The sequence below is a fragment of the Anopheles moucheti genome, chromosome 3, assembly GCF_943734755.1.
Source record: "Anopheles moucheti chromosome 3, idAnoMoucSN_F20_07, whole genome shotgun sequence".
NCBI lineage: Eukaryota > Metazoa > Arthropoda > Insecta > Diptera > Culicidae > Anopheles > Anopheles moucheti.
Window position 1 is genome coordinate 19,533,872 of NC_069141.1, and position 24,539 is coordinate 19,558,410.

General features: G+C 46.7%; 5 protein-coding genes across 5 annotated transcripts in view; 4 read left to right on the forward strand and 1 right to left on the reverse strand.

The window, feature by feature from the left end:
• LOC128300609 (dual specificity calcium/calmodulin-dependent 3',5'-cyclic nucleotide phosphodiesterase 1) overlaps positions 1–24,539 on the reverse strand; it is a 124,735-nt gene that overhangs the window by 63,254 nt on the left and 36,942 nt on the right. The window lies entirely within an intron of this gene.
• Positions 188–2,275, forward strand: LOC128300613 (maltase A1-like). The gene is made up of 4 exons (XM_053036739.1): positions 188–721; positions 794–1,078; positions 1,153–1,542; positions 1,613–2,275. The coding sequence occupies exons 1-4, from the start codon at positions 188–190 to the stop codon at positions 2,273–2,275; spliced, it is 1,872 nt and encodes a 623-aa protein (XP_052892699.1).
• On the forward strand, positions 2,902–5,159 carry LOC128300612 (maltase A1-like). Its single transcript, XM_053036738.1, has 2 exons — positions 2,902–3,417; positions 3,507–5,159. The coding sequence occupies exons 1-2, from the start codon at positions 2,902–2,904 to the stop codon at positions 4,803–4,805; spliced, it is 1,815 nt and encodes a 604-aa protein (XP_052892698.1). The 3' UTR covers positions 4,806–5,159.
• LOC128300615 (maltase 2-like) lies at positions 5,998–7,947 on the forward strand. The gene is made up of 3 exons (XM_053036741.1): positions 5,998–6,501; positions 6,566–6,927; positions 6,993–7,947. Exons 1-3 carry the CDS (start codon positions 5,998–6,000, stop codon positions 7,945–7,947), a joined length of 1,821 nt encoding a protein of 606 aa, XP_052892701.1.
• Positions 20,578–22,542, forward strand: LOC128300614 (alpha-glucosidase-like). The gene is given in 4 exon segments (XM_053036740.1): positions 20,578–20,662; positions 20,665–21,833; positions 21,895–22,331; positions 22,407–22,542. Coding segments are annotated over 4 exon segments (1,827 nt in total).

Below are 24,539 nucleotides of genomic sequence, written 5' to 3' on the forward strand. Positions count from 1 at the left end.
TTGGACGTGTACCTGTCAAAAGGAAACTTCCAATTTGGCGATAAGCTTTTGGCACGTGTAACATTTACCATCCGCCATGTTAAATCGTCCCTCGTGGGGGCCTTTTCCGCGGAACGGTGGTATAAATAGCGTGCCATCGAGCGTCGATGAAATTTCCCTGACAGAAGTAAAATTTCGCTGTCCCGCGATGGAACCATACCGCCTCGTTGTAGTGATTGGTTTCGTGCTACAGATCGCCTGTCAAGTGGAATCCACCGCGCAGTACGGTCCCCGGCAGGATCCACCGGTCACCGGGAACTGGTGGGAATCGGCCGTCCTGTACCAACTGTTGCCACGCTCCTTTCGTGACAGCAACGGTGACGGCAGCGGTGATCTGCGCGGTTTGCTCGACCGGTTCGATCACTTGATCGAGCTGGGTGTAACGGGCGTTTGTTTGGGTCCGGTGTTTCGTTCACCGATGCGTGACGCTGGATACGACATTGCCGACTATCGTGACATTGATCCGCTGTACGGTTCGATGGACGATTTCGTGCAGGTAGTGCAACGGGCGAAGGCAGCCGGCCTGAAGGTGGTGTTGGATTTTGTGCCGAACCATACGAGCGAGCAGCACGAATGGTTCCAGAAGAGTGTGCGAAAGGATGAAACATACCGTGACTATTACATCCTGCCTGATGGAGCAGGGGAGGACGAGGACAAAGAGAGTACCCCGCCAAACAACTGGGTGCGTAAGCAGTTGATTTGTTCGTCCACGCTTGATTGTATTCATCCGTTGTGGGTTTTCTTTATGTGACAGCAATCACTGTACCGTGGGTCGGCCTGGAGTAAGAACGTGCGTGGCACCGAGTTCTATATGCATCAGTTCGGTGAGACGGAACCGGATCTGAACTATCGGAACGTGAAGGTGCGCCAGGAGATGGAAGACGCGATGCGGTTTTGGCTGGATCGGGATATCGATGGGTTGCGCCTCATGCAGGTCAATCATCTGTACGAGGATTCACAATTTCGCGACGAGCCTCTGATCAATGCGGAAGGAACCATTAGCTACGAAAACTTGAACCACATCCACACACGTGATTTGGTAAGCAAATGGGAAAATAACTTTCCGCGTCTGTTTGTGTTCGGTAGTTCGTAACCACCTTCGTTTCGTTTCAGGCCGACAACTACGCCCTTGCCTTCGATTGGCGCGCACTGTTCGAAGAGTACAACACGGCAGACGGTGCCACGGACAGAAAGCTCATGATAACGTCCGCCTACACCGGGACCCTCGAAAGCACAATGAAATGGTTCGGTACAGCGAACCAGGTCGGTGCCCATATCGCGCAAAACTTTGGCCTGCTGCGGGAAATCTCCAACGCATCCCGCGCGGAAGACTTCAAACTTCTAATCGACGGATGGCTGAATGCGCTGCCCCCAAATGGGGTGGCAAATTGGGTGCTGAGCAATCCCGACTTTCGACGCGTGGCGTCCCGCTTTGGGCGGGAACGTGCCGCTGGATTGGCGATGCTGTGCTTCACCCTTCCCGGGATGGTATTCGTGTACTATGTGAGACATTTCCCGGAAGCTGTAACGAATCGGGCATCCCCAATTAAAGACTCCTGTTACTCATTTACAGGGCGATGAAATCGGCATGGAAGATAACGACGGGATTTCGTGGAAACAAACGCAAGATCCGCTCGGTTGCAGTACGAACGGAACGGTTTTTGCGCGTTATTCGCGCGATCCCGCCCGGACACCGTTCCAGTGGGATGCGAGCAACGAATGGGCAGGATTTACGTCCACATCCGCGCAGGTGAAAACCGAACCATGGCTTCCGGTGAACGGCAACTATGCGTTGCTCAATTTGGCACGGGAGAAATCGTCCAACCGGTCGATGTATCATCTGTACCGTGGGCTGATAAGATGGCACCAACAATCGGTCACGCTGCGCTACGGTTCGTACCAATCGTTCGTACTGCCGAACAATGTGTTTGCGGTGTTGCGCTCGCTGCTGGGGGAGAAAGAATATGCCACGGTGCTGAACGGTAATTCACACGCGGTAACGTTCAACCTGAGCCGCGTACATCGGTATGCGACACGGTCAAAGATAGCGTTTACGTCTCCCGAAGGAAGCTACGAGGTGGATGAGTGCATGAAGGATGTTACGAATATCGCACTCGGTGCATATGAAGCAGTTATTTTGGAGCTGTCATCAGGGGCGATTTGGGCGAGAGTGTTGAACGCCCAAATGCTAGTAATGCTAAGTAGTTTAGCGATCATTACTAAGGTCAGAATATAGGCCAGCAGGTTGAGGTCCCCAACAAACAAAGAAATCTTTAATCCCTCTACCAGACACAAACACAAAACAATGGCTAAATGTAGCATTTGAATCATAAGTTACGCGTTCTGATCGGTGGATAGAAAAGCCGGACTTTGATAACGTGAATTTATAGGCCGTTTCCGTAATTCGTTCGATTGTAGATGTCGTGAGTCAAGGGAAAGCTTGCTATACATAGTATCCGGCTCGAGGAATAAAGCAAACTGGTCATGTTTTATCAAACCCCATTAGGTGCAGTCGTTCGTAATATAGCAGAGTGTGTCGATGTTGATAACCTTCACATTGAGCCGTCCATCAATAAGTGCTCCGGTAGCTACGAGATATTGGTAAAGGTGTTGGTGACTTTGCTCTCCGGTTGTGTATCCATCGTCATGGGAATCATTTGGCACAACTCAGTATCATATCTCGCACCTCGAAGCTCGAAGTATTCCACTATTTTGTTATCAGCCTATCTAGTGGAAGATAACGCAGCGTCCCATTTGCTTGATGGAATGCAGAGTAGCCTATAAATTGTATCTTCCACCTCGACCGGCACGATTGCGCTTCGAACAGCGCAACAGTGTTGACAGAGTGAGTTTTCATCCAGGATGCGGATCGCCGTGTGTGCACTATTACTGGTAACCGTCGGTTTGCTGGCCACGGTCAGTGGCAAATCGTCGGTGATCTCTGGGAAACAGCATGGGGCCGAGATGGATTGGTGGGAGTCGGGCGTGTTTTATCAAATATACCCACGATCATTCAAAGACAACGATGGTGACGGAGTAGGTGATCTGGCCGGTATAACGGAAAAGCTTGAACATCTGGCCGATCTTGGTGTGACCGGTGTGTGGCTGAGTCCAGTGTTCAAATCGCCCATGGCCGACTTTGGATACGATATTGCCGACTTCCGCGATGTCGATCCAATTTTCGGCAGCATGGCGGATCTGGACCGAATGGTCCAGAAGGCAAAGCAGCTCGGCATTAAGGTGATTCTTGACTTTGTTCCAAACCACACGAGCGACGAGCACGAGTGGTTCGTGAAATCAGTGAACAACGAAGGAGACTACCGGGATTACTATGTTTGGCGCAACGCAGGCACAAACCAAGGAACTCCCAACAATTGGGTAAGTGACGAAGGGACATCAATGTGTCTTTGCAAGTTCGTAAGATGTTCCTGAGCTTATTGCGTTTGTTTCTCCTGTGGTTTCGATAGCAATCCGTCTTCCATACGCCTGCCTGGACGCTGCTCCCCGGTCAAACGCAATACTATCTCCATCAGTTTGACAAGAAGCAACCGGATCTGAACTACCGCAACCCGAAAGTAAAGGAGGAAATGGCTGATATGGTGCGCTTCTGGTTGGACAAGGGCATTGATGGGTTCCGTATCGATGCAATCAACCACGCGTACGAGGATCCACAGTTCCGCGACGAAAGACTCATCGACCCGAGTGGGGAATTGATCTGGGAGAACCTGGACCACGAGTACACGCAGAATTTGCCAGAGTGTTACGATCTGATCTACGACTGGCGCGAGCTCTTCGACACGTATAAGGCTGCCGACAATGTGACGCGCCTCATGATGACGGAGGCGTATGCCAGCTTGGAACAGACCATGCTGTGGTATGGAAACGGAAACCGTAAGGGTTCCCACATCCCGTTCAACTTCGCCATGATTAACCGCCTGTCGATAGACTCGCGGGCAAACGACTTTAAGGAGGTTATCGACGAGTGGCTTAACGCTATGCCGGCCGGTGCTCAGGCGAACTGGGTGCTGGGCAATCACGATCGCCCTCGCATTGCATCGCGCTTTGGGCGCGATCGGGCTGCCAGCTTGGCGGTGTTGGAAATGACACTGCCCGGTATTGCCGTCGTGTACTACGGCGAAGAGATCGGCATGGAGGACAACCGGGACATTACGTTTGAGGAAACGCAAGATCCGCAAGCCGCCAACACGAACCCGGAGGTGTACCAACAGTTCACACGCGATCCCGTCCGCACACCGTTCCAGTGGGACGCTACACCGTACGCCGGATTTACGGCGGCGACGGCTCAAAAAACGTGGCTACCGGTGCATCCCAATTTTCGGGAAGTTAATCTCGCCGCCCAGAAGATGGCCAACGAGAGCATGTTTAAGCTGTACCAGAAGTTGATCAAGCTGCGCAAGGAGCACACGTTCATGCACGGCAGGTTCGAGTCGAAGGTGCTGCTGAACAACGTGTTTGGGTACACGCGCACGCTCGATGGTGAGCAATCGTACGCCGTGGTGGTCAACTTGAACGATAACGATGTGAACGTGAATCTGCAGGAGCTGCACGAAGATATTGGTGCGGTTAAGGTGAAACTGACGTCGCTCGATGCCCGCCTGAAGGAGGGCGACGAGGTGACGGAGGTGTTCCACATCATTCTCGGCCGGTACGATGCGGTTGTGTTCGAGATTGCATCGTCAGCCAGCACGATCGGCGTGTCGATGGTTATGCTGCTGGTCGCATCGATCCTGCGCACACTCTTCTAAGTCTCACGTGTCCGAACCTATCTGTAGTGTAATTGTAATTTATTCGATAAAGAACCCCGTGCCACACTCCGTGTTTTGGGCAAGATGTGTCGATGAATAGGCTTTTGTTTCTTTTTTTTTTTTTCGTTCCGAAGTTTGATGAGGTTTCAGTGCGTTAATGGAGATATTACCGCCTGATTCGTTATCATCCGAAACCTGCCCCAAGTCACGCGCCACCAAGCCGTGGTGTAGGTTGGAACAGGTTGAAAATAGATTCCATAGCAGCATAGACGCCGAAAACAGTCTCATATTTTACAACAAACCCCTTATTGGACAGCTTGACAACCGATCAATCGGCAAACGTCGTTCCGATATGACGGATTGGGTGCGGTGAGATAAGATTAATGCTTCAATCGATAGTAACCAATTCGGATTTGATGAAGGATGGCACACACGGCCCTATTAGGTGTGCCATGCAGGGAAGAGCATAAATAGGTAGAAGAATCGGCCTTTTATTGGGCCGCTTATTTGTCGAGTTCGAAATTGAGAATGTTTTACTTGTTTAGCGTCATTACGTAAGGTTGAATTGGTTGGAACAGATTAACAATACAGTGTGTACTTACGAAGTGAAGTGTTTCAGGAGGTATGTAAGGGTAATGTTTAATGCCAGTTATTTGAAGGTGATCATGTCCGGAAGCTTACCTGAAAGAAAAATAAACAGAGAACATAGTTTTAACATCTATTATCTGAGGTAGTTTTGAAATATTGAGTAAAGGGCATTTTAAATTCCTTTCCAGAATTGAAGACTTGAGGATCACCCATAACTCTTGATAATATAACGTACTGTAACACATCCCAGGTGCCATAAACCTTCTTTCAATGGAAATGAACGGTTTGAGTAGGGTGCTATTATCAACCCCTCTCCCTGTTAGTGCGACTGATCGTTGTATCATAATATATACAGCGTGTTGCAATCGTCATGCCGTTATCGCAGAGATCCCGTGGGATAACGATCCTGATACGAATGCCGCCAGGTATGTCGGGTTGAAACGGGCATCTTCTAGATACGGTGATGCAATCCCTCTAGGTCCCGTGCCGTCCAATCGCGGAACAATTGAATGCATCAATTACATCAATTGACGAGCGATAGCATGGCAATCCATCCAAGTTCAATTGATGGCAGAGAATAGTACGCTCGCGACAGCGGTCAATGATGGGTGTCCGTTGGTGTTTGGTGTTATTAGCGGTGGTGCTGGTAGGCACCGCACAGTCCCAGGAGAGCTCACCCTCCGACAAAGAGTGGTGGGAAACGGCACTGTTCTACCAGATCTATCCACGATCGTTCTACGACACGAATGATGACGGTGTGGGAGATGTGCGTGGTGTTACGGCGAAGCTGCAATACCTGAAGGATACGGGCATTGATGCAACGTGGCTGAGTCCGATCTTTAGCTCACCACAGGAAGACTTCGGGTACGATGTGTCCGACTTTAAGCAGGTCGATCCGCTGTTCGGCACGAATGCCGATCTGGAGCAACTGTTTGCCGAAGCGAACAAGCTGGGAGTGAAGATTGTGCTGGACTTTGTGCCGAACCATACGAGCAATCAGCACCGGTGGTTCATCGATTCGGAGCGTGGTATTGCGCCGTACCGGGATTACTATGTGTGGCGCCCGGCAAGGATGGTGAATGGGCAGCGGATGCCGCCAAACAATTGGGTATGAGAACGATAACTGAGGTTAAGGAGAAGTAATAAGCTTCACGGGGTTTTTCGGTTTGCAGCAATCGGTATTCTACGGGTCTGCCTGGGAGTGGAGTGAATTGCGAGGCGAGTATTATCTGCACCAGTTCGCTAAAGGACAGCCGGATCTTAACTACCGCAATCCGGCGGTAATTGCCGAATTTGATGAAGTGCTGCGTTATTGGATGGAGCGTGGAGCGGCCGGATTCCGTGTCGATGCCATCAATCACATGTTCGAGCATCCGGACTTTATCGACGAGCCCATAAACAATCCGGAAGATCCGAACAGTTACGGGTACACGCATCACATCTACACGAAGGACCTTCTGGAGACGTACGACGTAATCGCTCACTGGCGCACGGTTTTGGATGACTTTTCGCGCCAACAGGGCCGTGATGCTGTGTAAGTAGGGTGTTGCATTGGTCGTGTTCCATTTTAAGGCACTGAACGTTCGCTTCGTCTTACAGCATTATGATGACGGAAGCGTACGCCAACTTGACGATGACCCTACGCTACTACGAGTCGGACGATGGTAAGCAGCAGCGGGCTCACTTCCCCTTCAACTTTGTCATGATCGAGGAATTGGGCGCATGGTCAAACGCTAAGGACTTTAAGCGCGTTATCGACCGTTGGTTGGGCAATGTGCCGCGCGGTAAGACTACCAACTGGGTGTTGGGCAACCATGATAAGCCGCGTGTTGCGAGCCGATTCGGCGAGGAGCGTGTCGATGGCATGCAGTTGCTGGTGCTGATGTTGCCCGGTGTGGCCGTCACGTACAATGGCGATGAGCTGGGTATGATCGACCATCGGGACATCTCGTACGAGGACACGCTCGATCCGCAGGGTTGCAATCTTGGGCCGAACAACTACAGGGATGCTTCGCGCGATCCGCAGCGCATACCGTACCAGTGGGACGATTCGTATAATGCTGGGTTCTCGAACGCACCCCGTACTTGGCTCCCGGTACATCCGTACTATCGGCAGACGAACCTGCTGAAGCAACAGGAGGCCGACTACAGCCACTACAAGTTCTATCTGGATGCAGTGGCAATGCGCAAGCATCGCATCTTCACCCACGGCCACTTCAAATCGCACGCCTTCGGGGACGGTGTGTTCGCGTTTGTGCGTTACCTGCGCGAATATGAGGACCGAATGGACGATCCCTACCGGGTGGTGCTGATCAATTTCTACGACCAGCATATAACGATCGACGTAAACGATCTGTACGAAATCCGCAACCGAACGCAGGTGTATCTCGTCGGTACGGAATCGCGACACAAGGTCGGTCGTCTGCTGGATGCCAAGCAGGTCTCGCTCGGACCATGGGACTCGATCGTGCTCGGTCCGGTGTCGGGTGGAGTACGGGCTGTGCTTTCCATTGGATTACTCATCGTAGCGGTGGTAAAATCGCTCCTCTTCTAGACCTTTTTATCAATTGGTTTTTCTTTTGTCACCGATTATAATGCCAGGGCAATAAATACCCCCTTGCACTACACCCAGCGTACACTATTGTCGTTTTCGCATGTAGGATTTGTATTGCGTTCGAAGATTAAGCCGTTAAGGCTAAATACACACGTGCCAGTCTGGGATGACAATTCCGTTTTTTTCCGCCTTGATTGCTGTGGCGTCACCGTACTGCCGTATCGCAGCACTATGACGTGGCAAGTTTGGCTGGCGCCTGTTTACGTGTGTGTGTGCGTTAACGCAAGTAAAAAACAATTTCCTTGAAGGAACCATCATCGTCGTCCTGCATTTGGAAGCGGGAGAAAAAATTGATGAAGGTTGAATTATTTGTAAACATTCGCGCCCCTCGCATGAAAGTGCTCTTGGGTGGGCGGTGGATGATGTCTGGTTCAACAAAGTAAAGCAAAAAAGAAAACCCCAATCCAGTAGAGCTTTCTTGAACGTCCCCTTCACGAATGATGACACTTTCAGGCGAGCTAAATTTAACTTGAAGTTGATTTATTGTCACATGCGTCGCTTCGTCTTCGCATAACCTTCGGGAAAACTGGGCAACTCGGGAAAATCGATTCCGTAGCGCACGGTGTTGTTCCTTTCCCCATTGGACCGGTTCTAAGCAAAAGTGTATGTTGGAGTGTATGTTTTTCTTTTCAACTTAAAGCTGAAAATTTTACCATTAATCGAGTTTTCAGTTGGCAAGGTTAATAATTTTTCCCTTGGGGCTGTGTTCGGCAAAAAACAACCATCCCTTGTGATCATCCGTTAAAGATAATTCCAGGAAAAACTACTTTTCCATCGTCGTTAAATATCACATTGTCCAGCAAAAGATTGCTTGAGGATGGGCGCAGGATTGCCTTATGCGATTTCTGTGGAATACCCACGGAATACGACGCCGGTAATGTGATCAGCTTCACGTTATTATCATAGAAATTAATCTGATTAGCTTGCTGGTTGTGTTGTTATTTAGCAAGCGTACTTTATGACGCTTCCGAGATAAGATTACTATTTGCTGGAGGTATTTTTTGTACGCGGAGTTGGTACATATTTCTCACAGACTATGGAAGTGGTTTAAAAATGTGCACACTGAGTTAGCTTAAACTTTTCTCATTTTTATAATGTGTTGAAGAAATATTGACGGACAATTTACTGACAATATCGTAGGTATACGACTCTGCTACAGTTTGTGGCTTGAAGTTCTTAGAGCCCAAAATTAGTCAAAAGACAAACTTTGCTCTGACAATAACTGGACCGTTGCAGACTCAGACTACTAATATATGTGTCTCTGACTATACTATTTCACTGGTCGATCTAAGACTAGCACAGAAAAAAACATAAATCATTTCCCAAATCAGATAAGCTTTATAAATATAGATTGTATTTATCGTCCTCAATATATAATATCATCCAGTATCATGTCCCTTCCACGAACTAACATCGATTATCATCGGCTCATTGGTCCTGAAATACTAATAAAACTTTTCGTAATTTGTTGCATTATTTACTGCCCAGCAAATCATCCAAGGACACACACACACACATCTTGGACCGTCTGATTGCCGTACTACCAGCATGGTGGTAATCAATCAATCGAACCGAAGACAAATATCACTTACCAATTACGTACGAGTACCCGTCGAGCGTCAGGACACACTTCCTGGTGGCGGTACCGGGCGGATAGCGAAGCGCCCGTGTGAGCAGATTCTTGCCAGTCTGGAAACGACCGGGCCCACCATCGAGATGGCACTTGTGCACGGTCGTATCCTTGCAGCAGTCCGGCACGCAGTCCACACAGTCACCGTAGCACTCGTGACACTTGGCCGGGCCCCGTTCCAGCGCCTGTGCGAGCTGCTGAAGCTCTTCGTCGCTCGAGTTTGAATCACCCGCCATGATGATGTAGTGTGTTCTCTTTGGCTTGTTTTTGGTTTTCGACTGGAAGCGACTTCTCAATTAATTCGCCCAGCACACGGCAGCATTGGATGCATCGAAGGAACGTTATTGAATGTTTGTTTTCCGGTGGCGTTTTGTATTCGAAATTCACCAGCAACAGTGGTGCAATTCGCTCCCATGCATTACGTGTGTCGTAAATAAATCACAATTTTCTCCTTTAAATTATAGCCATCTAATCACATCACGTTCGAAATCACAATCAATCAAGCGCACTACCGAAATCGAAATCACAATTTGTACAGTCTCTTTTCGTTGTCGGACGGACTACGTGCCGGGTGGGATTAAACGAACCAGGCAGGAAACAAAACAGAACGGATGGAGCTTTTTTAAAGCCGTTTTTTTGCAAGCTTCAAGTCACGATGAAATATTTGACAATTTTATTCATTAATTGGAGTTCGTGCTTTTCATGACTGGGTAGTATATGAGACACATTAAGAAGAGTTTACACGTTACACGCATGCACCGAATTTCACGCGAGTTAAACGAACTATTCGTTAACGACCGTTTCGATGGGATGAGTGGACAATTGATGAGGTGGACGAATGTTTTCCCTCGATGCGTTGAGCGATGAATGTTGAGGTTTCCCACGTTGTGCCAGCTGTCGATACACCCCGGGGTAAAGATGACTAATGATGTCTGCATGCACGGTAACACTTCACCGTATGTCGAGCTTGATTTATTTCAACATACACACACGCAAGGTATACGATCACTTTTTTTAAACATTAATAATGAAATGAACAGAGAATTCGAGAATTTTCATTCCATTCGACAAGCAAATGAGAACACTCCAAACGCTTTGGTTGCGGTTAGGAAGATCACGTGGATGAGAATTATTCTTTTAATTTTAATTATCTAGTTTTAGTATTTTTGGTCTAAAAGTAATGTAATGTAATTATTTATTTTGTAATGCATTTCATGCTTCCTGAACCTGTTGGGTAAAAATTGGCTATTCATTCATTCAACCTTGCTGCAGGAAGGTGCACATTTCTCTAAAGAAAAAAAACCGTTCCACATAAAAAGAGAAACTAAATCAAAGCCTTCAAAAGACACCGTGCCATCGGAAATGAAGTGCGCTGATGGTAAATTTTCCTTCTGATGAAAAGCATTCGCCTCGTGGCGAAAGGCAAACCGTACGGAACACAAAAGCCCTGCGATTTGTCTTCGGTCGCAAAGTCCCCGGACCGGGCGTACCGTACCACCGTTTCATCTTCCATCGCTTGGGGCTCCTCTGGTGCTGTTGGGTGTCAAGTAAATTATTGCTCCTTCAACGAGGTTTGCGGTAAAATGGTAAATTTGTCCCACGAGTCACGAAGGATGATCGTACCATCGGTAAGGGCAGCCCATCCTCCATGTAGGTACATAAGTGAAGATATTATTTTTCCGTTTACGTTTTGTTGCTTGCTCTTTCGCTTTTTTTTGTTGCATTTTGTTGTTACATTTTCCTTTCCACCATTCTGAGCTCCTTTAGCCATGCTTCGTTTGCTGTCGCAAGATTGTCTTGGCGTGAGCTTTTTTTCTCTTAAAGCTTACTTTCTTATGCTCGTTTTAGCACTTCATAGCTGAAGCGTTGCACGTTCGCGATCCGCACCGATCGTTAACCTTTTCCCCCTGCACGAGGGAGCCAACAAAATGCCCAACACATGGGGATTTGCTCGACCCGGCTGGTGAAAATTGAGACATAAACGCTTAATGGCAGATACTAGGTTTTTTTTTTCTTGTAGTTGCTTCGTCTTGTTAATGCTCAATTTTCCTCGCGCCAAGGGAAAATTTGATTAGACTGAAAATGAACGTACGTATTCACGCCCGCAACGGAAGGGAAGGAACGTCCCTGGAGAAGCACTAAGAGTGGAGAAACATGTTCCGTTTGGGAATTGGGACATAGGGAATAGCGGTGTCTTGGTTTGGGGTCCCTGACGTCAAGGAAAGTATCGAAGCCGGCTGCATGGCAGCTTACTGCAATTCAATTTCGGAAGCCAAGCTCCAGTACCCAACGCAAGATTGTGAGGCTTTTGCCAAATATGCGAAAGCTCGCAAAACTTCCACAAAAGAAATCAGTGAGTTTGCTTGTGTTTGTTTGTTTTGTAAGTATGTGTGTGTGTGTACAATTGGAATGTTTTACATTTCTGGCCGTCTCTTGTCTTTTTTTTGGGGCCTCACACTTCTAGCAATGTTCTTTCCTGAGAACTTGATTTTCGAAACCAGGCTAATCGTTTCCAGGGCTTTGGAAGTGAATAAGTATAAGGGCTTACAGCAAACTCGTATAAAGTATTTTGGAACTGAAAATCCACTTTTGTGACGCCTTTGGCGAGGCCAATGCTTTTTATTTTTATATACATTCGTGTTTCTTTGTAGTTGTTTCTCCAAACATAGATGTGTGATGCTCTTTCTGTCTCTCTCTTTTTCTCGCTTATATTCGCATGGCCACTATAGCCGCTACTGATGAGATTTCCATACCGACCGAAGTAAAAGCCCTGCGGGAAATGGGAAACAATTCGTAAAGCGGCTTATTCTTTACGGGACCCACCCAGAAATTATGTTTCAAGCACCAGCGAAAGCAGAAAATGGCACAGAAGGGATCAACTTTCGTCGTAGCCCAAGCGAAATGAACGGAAGAAAGCAAACCGAACGCGAATCAAGACTGTCCAGAAAAGGGAAGAAAATAAAACCAAATCTCCATGCTAAACAGTGCCACCAGTTATGATTATGAGAAGCGGAAAAGATACACTTAACAATAATACTGCCAATGGTTATTGCTTCGTTTCGCAAATTCCTTCAACCCGTACCATTAAATGCGTATTGATCCTGCCCGTACCTTTTTGTGTGATTTTAATTGGACTTCATTGGATGCTATAAACCTCTTTTGCAAACGCTTCTTCCGTGGTACGTTGAGATAATAAAATGGAACGTGACGTGAGTTGAGGGTGTACCGAGCAACAGTAAATTATTTTTCCTTTAAACCCACCCCTGCCACCTTTTACCGGCTGCGTTCAGGCATCGTAGAATAAGTGAAAAGGTTAGGCAGGCATTAAATATCCTTGAAAATTGTCCTTATTTCTCCAGCCGTGCGATCCCCATCGCTCCCCCCCGCCTGTCTTCCAAAACAATGAGGACAAATGGGCAAACGTTACCTTAACACACCTTCGCGACCTACAACGTTCGTGCAGAAAAGTCAAGAAGTCGCAAAAGGATCTGCTCTGGTGCACGTGTACACACGAAACAGACACGGTCCGGAATCTTCGTTTTGTGAAATTGTTCGCCCGTTATCGGGAACATTTCGTCGTATAATTTATTAATGCGCTCGTGCGACTCTCGGCGTGTCCAACAGCGTTTGCTGCGCGACCGGGCGATTGATGGTGGATTGCGAAACGGGTCTGTGTGAGACGGTGGATTCTTGCTTGCCCTGGCAACACTTTTCATTCCCGGAGTGGAACCCAGTGGAAATACCGAATCAGCGCAATACGCCTTCCTCTCATCCAGCTTCATCCAATGGCGAGGGCAAAAAGTTGGCATTCAAAGCTACTGAAGCTTTATGGTTCTAGTTGTGCGCTCGAGGATTCGTTTCATGTTGTTATCACGCTGCCATTTATCTGATGATGGGGTCGATGGGATCCGTTCGCAGTGCTCGTTAGAAGCAGATCCCCCCAAAAAGGGGACTTCAATGGCAACGATCGGTGGAAACAATCATTGAGGAGAGTTTATCAGAATGAATACCGTAATATTGAGACCGGTTTAAGCTCTGCTTGCGCTTATCATTTCATAATTTGACCTTTCTACACCGGGAGCTTTTGTTTCTTAACCTAGCAATGTCTTTTTTTGATTTGGGGCAATTTTTAGAGAAGTTAGAATATGAGTTAAGGATTATTTTTAAAGCAAATATTTAACACTTTATCATATAAATCATAAACATTATCTTCAAAATCTATGTCTAAACAACTGTTATTAATTATATTCATGAAGAAAGCTAACAACAACCCGTCATATCTTTAATGAAACCACTCGAAAACACTGTCGATCAACTCGAGGTCGACAGAATTGCTTCGTCACAGTTAGACAACATGCTTATTACGATCGTGAAGTTTTGTACGATGCTTTTAGTGCGCACCAAACTCGCAGCATATTGCTGGCAAATAATATTTTTGTTTTTGGCAAACAACTTTCCCGCCAAGTAGCAGCACACAAAAAAAACGGAACCAAGCGTACACAAATGGATCTCGTAGCATAAATAATTTGCATAATCATGACGATGAACCGGTGGCGGTGCCGTTTGGTTGCCGTCTTCTGTGCATCCTGTTGACGGAGAAGGTGCCATTATTTCGGTCACTTTCATACTTTCATACACAAAGCGAATGCTACCCAGTCTTTTAAGGAAAACGTTAAGGAGACCGGTAATACCGCTCAGAACATCTTCCCAGCATTGGAAACACCAGCAACAAAATGGCTTTCATGAAGACGAAAAAAAAGCACACGAAAAACTTCCAGCAGAACCGAATGGAAAGCAGAAGCCAAAAAGCACAAAAGCGAGCAAAGCACTTTACTTAAAGGATCTTTTACGAGCGCTTTTGCCAGTGCTGCAGCAGCAACGGGGGCATGGGAAAAATCGTTCCAATGCAAAAGGCATGAATCGAAGTTGTGCTGCGAGGAAGAATCGTAGCAGTGCTGCGGATGCGATTTGAGTGCGAGACAATGGTATGGAAAGGGCACGAAATTTGGGGATGGCTTCGAGGTGGGCGTGAACGTGGGATGTTGGCAACGTTAGACTGTAACAAAAGAGCAGCGAATGCTCGCTTTTTCGGGGTCGTTGCGGTGTCCTGGCTTGCCGTCCGATATAAGCGAGTTCGAATATGCTGCGGCACGAAACCAGCATAAACTTAACCCAATCGGATGGGTAAAATAAAAGATGCCGATAATCTGGCAAAGCGTTATGTGGGAGGTTAGATAGTGGGTAAAGAAAACAATAAGTTCAATGTTATGGTAAAGGTCACAAAGCGTTCCGGTGAGAACGCGAAGGGTGAAAATATAAACATTTTCCTCTTTTTCCTCTCTATTGGGTTGGTTCTGTTTTTTTTTCTCAGTTTCATTCTCTATGCCTGGAAATATTTTTTTGCATACTGTCAATTAATCTTCTTTGATCATTTATTTTTGTAGTTTTTTTAGGTTTGTTATTAGTTTCTTTTAGTATAAACAATGAGCAAATTGATTGATGATTTAAACAATATACAAGTAATGAACGGATCAGATAACAACTCCAGCAAAAGCATGTGAATAAACCTTTTTAACAATTGTATTGCGTTTTATATTGTTATATGCCTGTCTGTGAGTTGTTATACATTTTGTTAAGCCTTTTACACGAAAACAAATCATCTTTCAGCCTTCTAGAGTTAAGATTTTTTGCCATCAGTGCTTGGCAAACATGAGCCAATTTGATCATTGTAATACTCCGACTATGGCGGTTTTTTGTACCAGAAAGCAACTGTATTGTCATTGCTTAGGGTTTTCTAACAAGCGGAATGAAGCTTGCTAGCGATTAATGGTAGCCGCAATGATAAAGCATATTAGACCTTTGACAACATTTGCACACAAGACGATTGAATTTGTTTTCGGTAGAGTTAGCGGAGAAACGCAAAATGATTACAGGGCGTGATTTTAGAAAATGTGTTGCCGAGGTCCAATAAAAAGCACTTTACTCCAAAAGTCGTTAAGAGAAATGACATCATATTTTTTACTGAGAAAATATATCGAAAAGCTATTTATAAACAGATTTATTGCGAAATATGCATCACGAACATTAAATTAACTCCATATGGCACCAAATTTGTGCAACTTGTCCAAAGATCATACCACGCATTAACTTTTTAACAATGAGTGAAAGTCCAAATACCCATGATCGCTTTCACTTACGAGCTGGGTTGGGGAACAAGTTTCCCAAACGACCCATTAGAAGTTGAACTTTGGACGTCCTGTCATCACCATGGGTATCATATTTTTCCTTCCATGCACCACGGAGGTTCGAGAATGGTTTGGGGCCCTGCAGCCCTGCCCTGCATACGATATTGATCATTAGGGATTTTAGAGCAACTTTCTACCGAACTGGCAAACCGACACACACAGTGTCAGAACAGCCAACCGTCGGAAGAGCTAAAAGTATACAGCATGATAATTAGCGTCCACTTTTCCTACTGCAACAAACTCGTTTCGACTTTGATGCGTAAATTGGAAGTGGCGGAGAGAAAAAGGTTCCCTTTTGGGAGAAAAGTTTGTTTAAACTTATACAAAAAGTTCCACCTCGCTCGGATGCTTTTGGCTATGCGATGTCTGCAGTGCGGTATAAAATTCGCCATAACACACGCATCAAATTGGTTCCACTAATTTACGACAAGATGTGATTGTAAAAGGCTCATCGACTTGTCACTACAAACGTGCTCGTAACGTGTACCATGAATGGGCAACCATCAAAACGGACCACTTACTATGCCACTCAAGGCGCCGACACTTACGCCGATCATTTCCTATCGGTTTGTTTGCACTGGTGGGCCCATTTCTCGTTCCGCTTCCATTACGGTTTGATTTCATCCCACCGGCCGTTACGAGTTCACCGTGTACAAGTGCTGGCAATAAAATAAACAAATTCGTCGTCCAAATCCTTCGCCGGGGTTCGAACAGTGGAGCACTGCCCGTGCCAGTACACGTACGGACGGCGGGCTACAGGACGGCTAGCGCACGCGTGCAGTTTACGGCTCCATTCAACGCCCACGTGTGTTACGACCCTCTGGTGCCAGCTTACGTTTGTCTTGCGTGGCTTTCGGTTGCTGTCGGTCTTCTTCCATTGTAGGAGGACATTCCGCCGGTCCTATTTTGTGACGACATTTCAGGGTGTTTAGGGTGGGAATGCTGGTATTTCTCTTTTTTATTTTTATTTTTCGCAAGGTTTTCCTCCCTAGGTCATAAATATGTCATGAGTCGGTTGTTTCGCCCCGGGGACAAAACGACACAATGGCAGAGGCCCAACATTTCGGCCAATCCGTTTGGCGCAAAAATGGCGCACAATATAACTTTTGTCAAAAAAAAAAACAATAAATGCTAGTTCACAAAAAAAGGAGGTGACGAAAGGGTCGGCTTCTTTCTCATGTTCTGGAAAATGGCAATGAGAAAAGCTTTAAATGTGGTGTACAGTACGGTAGCCGTGCAGCAATGGTTGGTGATTTGTTTTATGGATTTTCAGTTTAAGAAATGGTAAATATAATTGAATGAGAATAAGATATGTCTGGAGCAATATTGTAGACCACAAAACCAAGAAACGAGGCATGTCTTGATTTAATAAGGAAAGCACCGTACTAAGCTTTGTCGTTGTAAATTGAAAGCTTAAAACAGTAGGCACGTCCTCGGTTCACATGTTTACGAGTTCATAAGGACGAAATAGCTAGAAATAATCAAACCAAAAACACAACTTCTTGATCAACTTCTTTAAAACTTCAAGACGTTTCTCTTCAATCTAGTAACTCCATTTAAAAAAAGCTTCTACTTGATAAAGCTTTTCGTCATGGGTTGCTGCCAATCAGTTTCGATCTCCCGTTTCAAGTGCGAGCACAAGCAAAACACTCGATCAAAATTTAGGTCAGGTATTGCGGTGGAAGCACAAACATTCTCCGAGCATCACGATTGACCCCTTGGCCGCTGAAGTGTTTTGAGAAGGGTCACCAGTAAGGCAGTGATTGGATTCCTTTTAAGAATATCCAGAAGCAGCACTTAGGTGTGTACCAGACCTTGAAAGACCTCGGACAAGTGGTAGTACCTAGGCGCTCTGGGGCATGGTAACCAACTTACAGGCTCTCGTGGTACAATATTCATCCTTTCTGGGCATGGTTTGGCGTACATCTCGGTGAGGAGTGCACCCAATTTATACCGCTCCGGCGGTGTATCGATTCAGAAAAGGTTTCCCCACAGGAAATGGGGCTAACATTAAAACGGATGGGTATCGAGGGATTTACAAAACTAAAGTGTTGACGTAGTTACCTTCCTGACAGGACGTTGAAATGTACACCACGGCGTGTCAACGGGGGTTGGTAACTTGATAAAACTTGACGGATTACATTAAATTGTATTTTTTTACTCCAAGAATAGAAGTCTGCCGGATATTGAAAGGGCCTAGAATTGCCTGTAAACAGCGAACCAATTTAACCCAGAAAGACGTTCCAAACCGTCGTGAAGTTAATCGTCCGAACGTTTATAGACGATACTCGGGGGAAATCTTAACTAGACATTCGCTGCGCAAACTAAGTCAAGATGCACCTTCAGTGCCCCACACACTGGCACCATTTTATGGCTCCGAATACCGAACGTGTGGACCGGATCGTTGGTCATGCATTAATCATCAGGTGGAAAGTACTTTTGTTGCAACTCCCATCACCTGCGGCGTACTGCATACTCGGACAGTCTTTTCACTGCAAGCAAAGCTGCAGTTTCTCATTCCACGCTGGGAACTCCCGGTGCAGAGCCGGACAACCGGCGAACCGCCCGATACCATCGCGCTGCTTGCAGCCGAACAGCTTCAGTTAATGCTAGCATACCGGGAACGTAACTGGATGATCGCCTTTGGCCTCATCATTGCAAAATACGGGCAGATGCGGGGCATTGGGACCGGTGCGGACCGGTGCATAGGGACGGTGGTCCCGGTAATTGGTTTGTAATTGTACGGGAAAGCAATGGACTTTCTTGTGCGACTGACGGCTTCGGGTCATCAATAATTCATCTTCAACCGTCGGTCTGTCTACTGCTGGGTGGTTTGTGGCGCGAGGATGAGAAAACTGCATTGCTAGTTGAGGTGATCTTTTATCCCACCCATTGGCCCATCGTGTGTTTAACGGGCTAGCGACATAGTTGGTGTGTGTGTGCGCGCGATGGTCAATTCGATTTCTAGGTTAATCGAGTAATTAATTAATTGATTACGATCTCCATCGCGCTCGCGAAGGTGCTGAATCTCCGGTGCGATAGAAGCGGCACATAACGAAAAGGGTTCTCCGGTGCTCGAAGCATTTTCCCATAGCGGGTGGCCTGGTGGCCAACTGCTAACAAAAACAAAAGTACGGCTTTTTTTGCAGCGACGTAAATGGTGAATGAATATTTTCCCGGTGGGTGAAAATGAATCATGAAGATTTCGTACGGTACGGTGGTGTTTAATTGTGCATCGAGATAGTGCCACAACGAAGAAAACAACAATGGAACCGGGGGAACTCGGACGACGGCCACCTTAACCCCCAGCGTTATATCTATCGCGTTCGATTGTTCAATTATCTACCCCGGTTTCGATTTTTCACGTTTCTTGCAAACCAATTCGTTCCCACAAAACACAGGAGGTGAGATAAATTCCTATTACGGCTACCAATGTACGTGCCTTGCCGTCCACTAGCGCATGTTTATCAGCGCAATTCATTTTTTTCCGAACTCTCCTTCACACAGCGCTCCCATCATCAACGGGTGAGCTTAACTGAGGGAAATGGTAGACGTTTCGTGGTCATAAAACCAATCATCAACCATTATTATCATCGCCATCATGAGGAATCGATGTTTATAGTGGAGCTGTTGTCTTGCCTACTTTCAATAAAGCGCGCGAACCGAAACCTTCTCCGTGGGGTCCGATACGTCCCACAGAAAAGAACAATTTCCCGCATCGGTTTTTGCAATACTCCATAATGCACGAACGGATCTCCAGATCCAGATGTCGCCAGGAAGTTTTTTTTTTGGCCACGGAAAATTGCGCAAAGTTAGCGAATGTGTCATCACAACACATCGTCACCGGGTTGTATGTGTGTGACTCGAGTAAGGATAATTTTGTGATGCTGCTGCTGCTGCTTCAGTGTTTGGAGGGAAAGTTTACCCGTAACAGTCCATAATCTTAACCACTTGATTTGACCGCGAAAAGTTTTGATCTTGAAGCATCATAAAACCGGTACATTGATCGTGTGGCAGTGTTTTATGACTTAGTGTTCTTGTCGAGCTGGTCGTTTTTTTTCCTTCAAGAGATGCTCCAATTTTATTAGCTTTTTATGTTTTGGGCGGCTGAGTCTTCATATAAGTTATAAAAGGTGACCAATTTGGAAGTTGTGAAAAACTGTGTTCAATGCAACTATATCTTTTGACGATCTCTTCGCTTCTCAACAAAGTATTTAAGATGTGGCATTAATGTTACATTATACACGATTTGATGAGACAAGATATCATCAACTGATTTGTTTCATTTATTACCAACCAAGTTCAATTAAAAATGTCAATTCAAAAGAGAATGAGCGAAGAATTGCTGGAGATGGAGTTGCTTGTAAAAGAACTATTGTGGCGTTATTGGAGCATCAATATTTCACAATCGGAATCGTACCATAAGCTCCAGCCTTTTTCCACTATGCGACCCATCGATTTCTTCACCCAATGCTCCAACAGTAAAACAATATCATCTGACGCCATAAAGAGCGGTTCAATTTAGCATGCCGTTGGCTGGCTATCTTATCGCCAAGCTTCGTAATCTCACTCGCACGGCGGTTAGGCCGCCGATTCATGGATCGATGTGAAAATAACAAAAGTTTAATAATGTCGTTATCATTATCATCAGCCGTTCGGTTGAGCGAAGGGAAAAAAGAAAATCGACATAAAATAATGCGGGCCTCCAGCAGAGGCCGCACCGTGCCACCCATCTATCAGTGTCAGGGCAACTACCGTTCTGTGCGGTACGATACGCAACGGAGATGAAGGTTTTCCGACCATTATTGGTCACTGTGGTAGTTTTGGTGTGTGGTTTACAGGCGGCAGACGACAAGGATTGGTACCAGCATGCCACGTTCTATCAGATCTACCCACGCTCGTTTCAAGATAGTAACGGCGATGGTATAGGAGATCTCAAGGGCATCACCTCGAGGATGGCGTATCTCGCCGGTCTGGGTATCGATGCGACCTGGCTCAGCCCCCCGTTCGTGTCACCGTTGGCCGATTTTGGGTACGATGTGGCCGATTTCTACAACATCCAGCCCGAGTACGGTACGAAGGCGGATATGGAGGAGTTGATCGCCGAGGCGCACCGTCACGGTATCAAGCTGATGTTGGACTTTATACCGAATCACAGCAGCGATGAGCACGATTGGTTCGTACAGTCGGCCACCGGGAATGCCAAGTACCGTGACTACTACATCTGGCGCCCGGGAAAGGTGAACGGTGTGACGGGGGCGCTAGAACCTCCGAACAACTGGATATCGGTGTTTGGTGGACCGGCCTGGACGTACGATGCGCGTCGCGGTGAGTTCTACCTGCATCAGTTCACGAAGAAGCAGGCCGATCTTAACTACCGCAATCCGGCCGTGGTGCAGGAGATGACGGACATGCTGACGTTCTGGTTGGAGAAGGGTGTCGACGGGTTCCGGCTCGATGCAATCAATCATATGTTTGAGGATCCCCAGCTAAGGGATGAGCCGCCCGGTTGGGGAGCTTCCGGGACGTACGACGAGCTGGATCATATCTACACGAAAGATAACCCAGACACGTACGGTGTCGTTTACAGCTGGCGGGAGCTGTGTGAAGACTACGGGCGAAGGTTCGATAAAACGATCATTATTATGACCGAGGCGTACGCTTCAATCGAGAACACGATGTTGTACTACGAAGATGCGACCGGTACGCGGCAGGGTGCACATATGCCCTTCAACTTCCAGCTGATCTACGACTTCCGAAACGATCAGAACGCGATCGGATTGAAACAGTCGATCGACTTCTGGATCAACCATATGCCGGCCCGTCATACACCGAGCTGGGTGGCGGGATCGCACGATCACTCTCGAGTGGCTACACGAGTTGGATTGGTGCATGTTGATCAGGTGCTAACGCTACTGCACACGCTACCGGGCACAAGCATCACGTACTACGTAAGATGAGTCATCTCAGTGATTAGAGCCATAATGAACAAGATCATCATGTTTTTTCTAGGGCGAAGAGATCGGTATGTTTGATTTTAAGGAAGCTGAAACGTACGATAATCGCGACCCAAATCGTACACCGATGCAGTGGGACAATACGATATCGGCTGGGTTCAGCACGAACCGTACCACCTGGTTACGACTCCATCCCGACTATCCGACGCGCAACGTCATGATGCAGGAGGCAGCGGAGAAGAGTACGCTGAAACATTTCCGCACGCTTACGGCACTCAGGCGCCATCCTTCGCTCGTGCACGGTGAGTTTGTGCATCGCACGGTTGGGGCGGATGTGTACGCATTTAGCCGAGAGCTTCACGGGGAGGATACACTACTCACCGTGCTCAACATGGCCGCCAGTAACCGTACGGTCGATTTGGGAGACTTTGTGAACCTGCCTCACCGGATGAAGGTGGAAATAGCACAGCCGGACTCGAACTACAAAGCAGGGTGAGTGCGCGAAGAAGGGTTGGTTCATTAAATGATGGGAGCACCGTTTTAAATAGGAGTTTAATTTTATTTTAGGGATGAAATTGATATTCACCAAGTGACCCTGCTGAAGCACGATTCTGTCGTACTGAGAGCGGTTGTTTCGGGAGCAGCTGGTATTAAGCTATCGCTGATTGTTATGCTGTTGGCAGCTGTTAAACACTTGTTTTAGGGACAGTTTTTTTTTGTTATAACACAATTTGTAAACGCGGGTAATAAACGTATCGTGTAGTTAATTTGTACAGTCAGTTTTAGCATACCAACAGCATACCTTTCCCTGTGTACGAGGGGGAAAACAATTAACGAAACGCAAAAGGCATCCGTTCGTGCTGTGAAGGTACACATCAGTAGCGGCTAACACGACACAACCTCTTCCAAACAACGAACTATAATTGAAAAAACAGTTCTGGCGGCAGTGCTTATTTAAACTTTACCAATTGGAGCGACACTTTGGCGTGACGAAACCATCATCAACCCATGCAAAACTACGGAGGCCCCACCACCGGTGCAGTATGCAGCAAACCGTTTGTGCCCGGTGTGCTACACATTCCGTGTGCCCGGGGGTTTTCGCGAAGAAATTCGCGTGTTGTCGCTCGTAATTAATTGTTTCCGGCAGACTCGTTTCGGGCAGAGCAGGCGCTTTGCAAGGTGCTCGAAAAAAAAACGCATTGCTCCCCAAGCTGGAGAAAGGCCTGGGTAGTGTTGCAGTGAGCAGGCAGGGGACTAGCAAAACCCCTTTCGGTGATGGAGAGTGCAATCTGTGTTAGCCAACTCCGGCACTGACAGTCGCCGGAAGAACAAGCAGTGAAACCCGTGAGAGGGTCGCGGTAGCGCGGTGTTATGAGAGTAATTACAACGATGTCTATCCAGGGGGTTGGGAAGTTGTGCATAAGCTTGGGGAAAGTAAGCACAAGCAGTGGAGCATTGGTTGGCCGTTTTCTGAAAAGTAGCTTCCTGGGGTCTACTTGTACTTGACCGTCGAGGTCGAGTCTGAACCGGTCGAGTGTCGGTTTTTGGCACAGCTGGACGACGGGAAGCGTTACACGCTCGTCCAACTTGTGCCAGAGCGCTCGGAACCGAACGGTGCAATATGTATGAACCTAAATCATTCTTCGTCTGATATGATGGATCATTCTGGTGGAGAGGGATTTGAAGTTTAAGATCGTTTTCTTAATCTATGGCTTGAAGACTGAAGACGAAGTTTAATGTTTTGCTTGAGTTTGAAGAACGGTTTTGTGAACATCTTCCCAGAAGAGTGAGATCTGATATTAGAGAAAATAGGGGAAAAAACGAGAGAAGAAGAGTTTGCGGAATATAATCCATGCCAGCGAAACTAAATCTGGATCTAGAGCTGTACCGGGAAATGGGTTTGAGGTTCTTTGTTGGGGAAAACTAGTTTGAAGCGAAAGAAAATGTAAAAGCTAATTCCTGGGGTTTTATGTTGTTACAAACTCAGCGCAGGTGAAGTGTAATTTATGACAAGATGTATAAAGAGAAGGTTGAGCTTTTATTATGGAGAAGCAAGTTTTAAGTCTGCATTGTAAGTGATTGCTTCAGTTTTGTTGAATTTTTTAAGATCACAAGGAATTGTGGTTGCACAAATGCGTTATTATGTAATTAAATGAAACTTAATTCCTATTAATTGGAGAAAACTTTCTCTAACGAAAGGTAAACTCCAAATATTTGTTTTAGAACCCCGGGATCGGATAAATTTCACCGGTGCACGAGAAGGACAATCAGAAAACAGAATAAAGCAATTATTAGAAGGTTTCAGTTTCAATTTTACTAACAGCTCAATGGCCAACGCAAGCAAAACGATAACGGAGTACGAAGTACCCGATTGGGCACGTGAAAAAAAAACAAATAACACAACAAACCATTTTGGACCGGTTTTCTGTGACGGGAAAATCGTATGGAAGCAATAAAATGCTGCAAGAATAACAATAAACGAAGAAAATGACCGATACCGATGGCCTGGACAAGCCGTATAGACGGTGTAGAACCTCGTAGACACATTCCCAACTTCCTGTCCGAATGCTTTTAAGCGCTGACCACTCTCGGGAGATGTTTTTATTTCTCGCCCACCCCAATACCCCTCGCCCCCCCCCCCCCCCCCCCCCCTCCCCTGACAGATCCCAGGGAACCCATCTCCCAGGCGTCAGTGGTTCG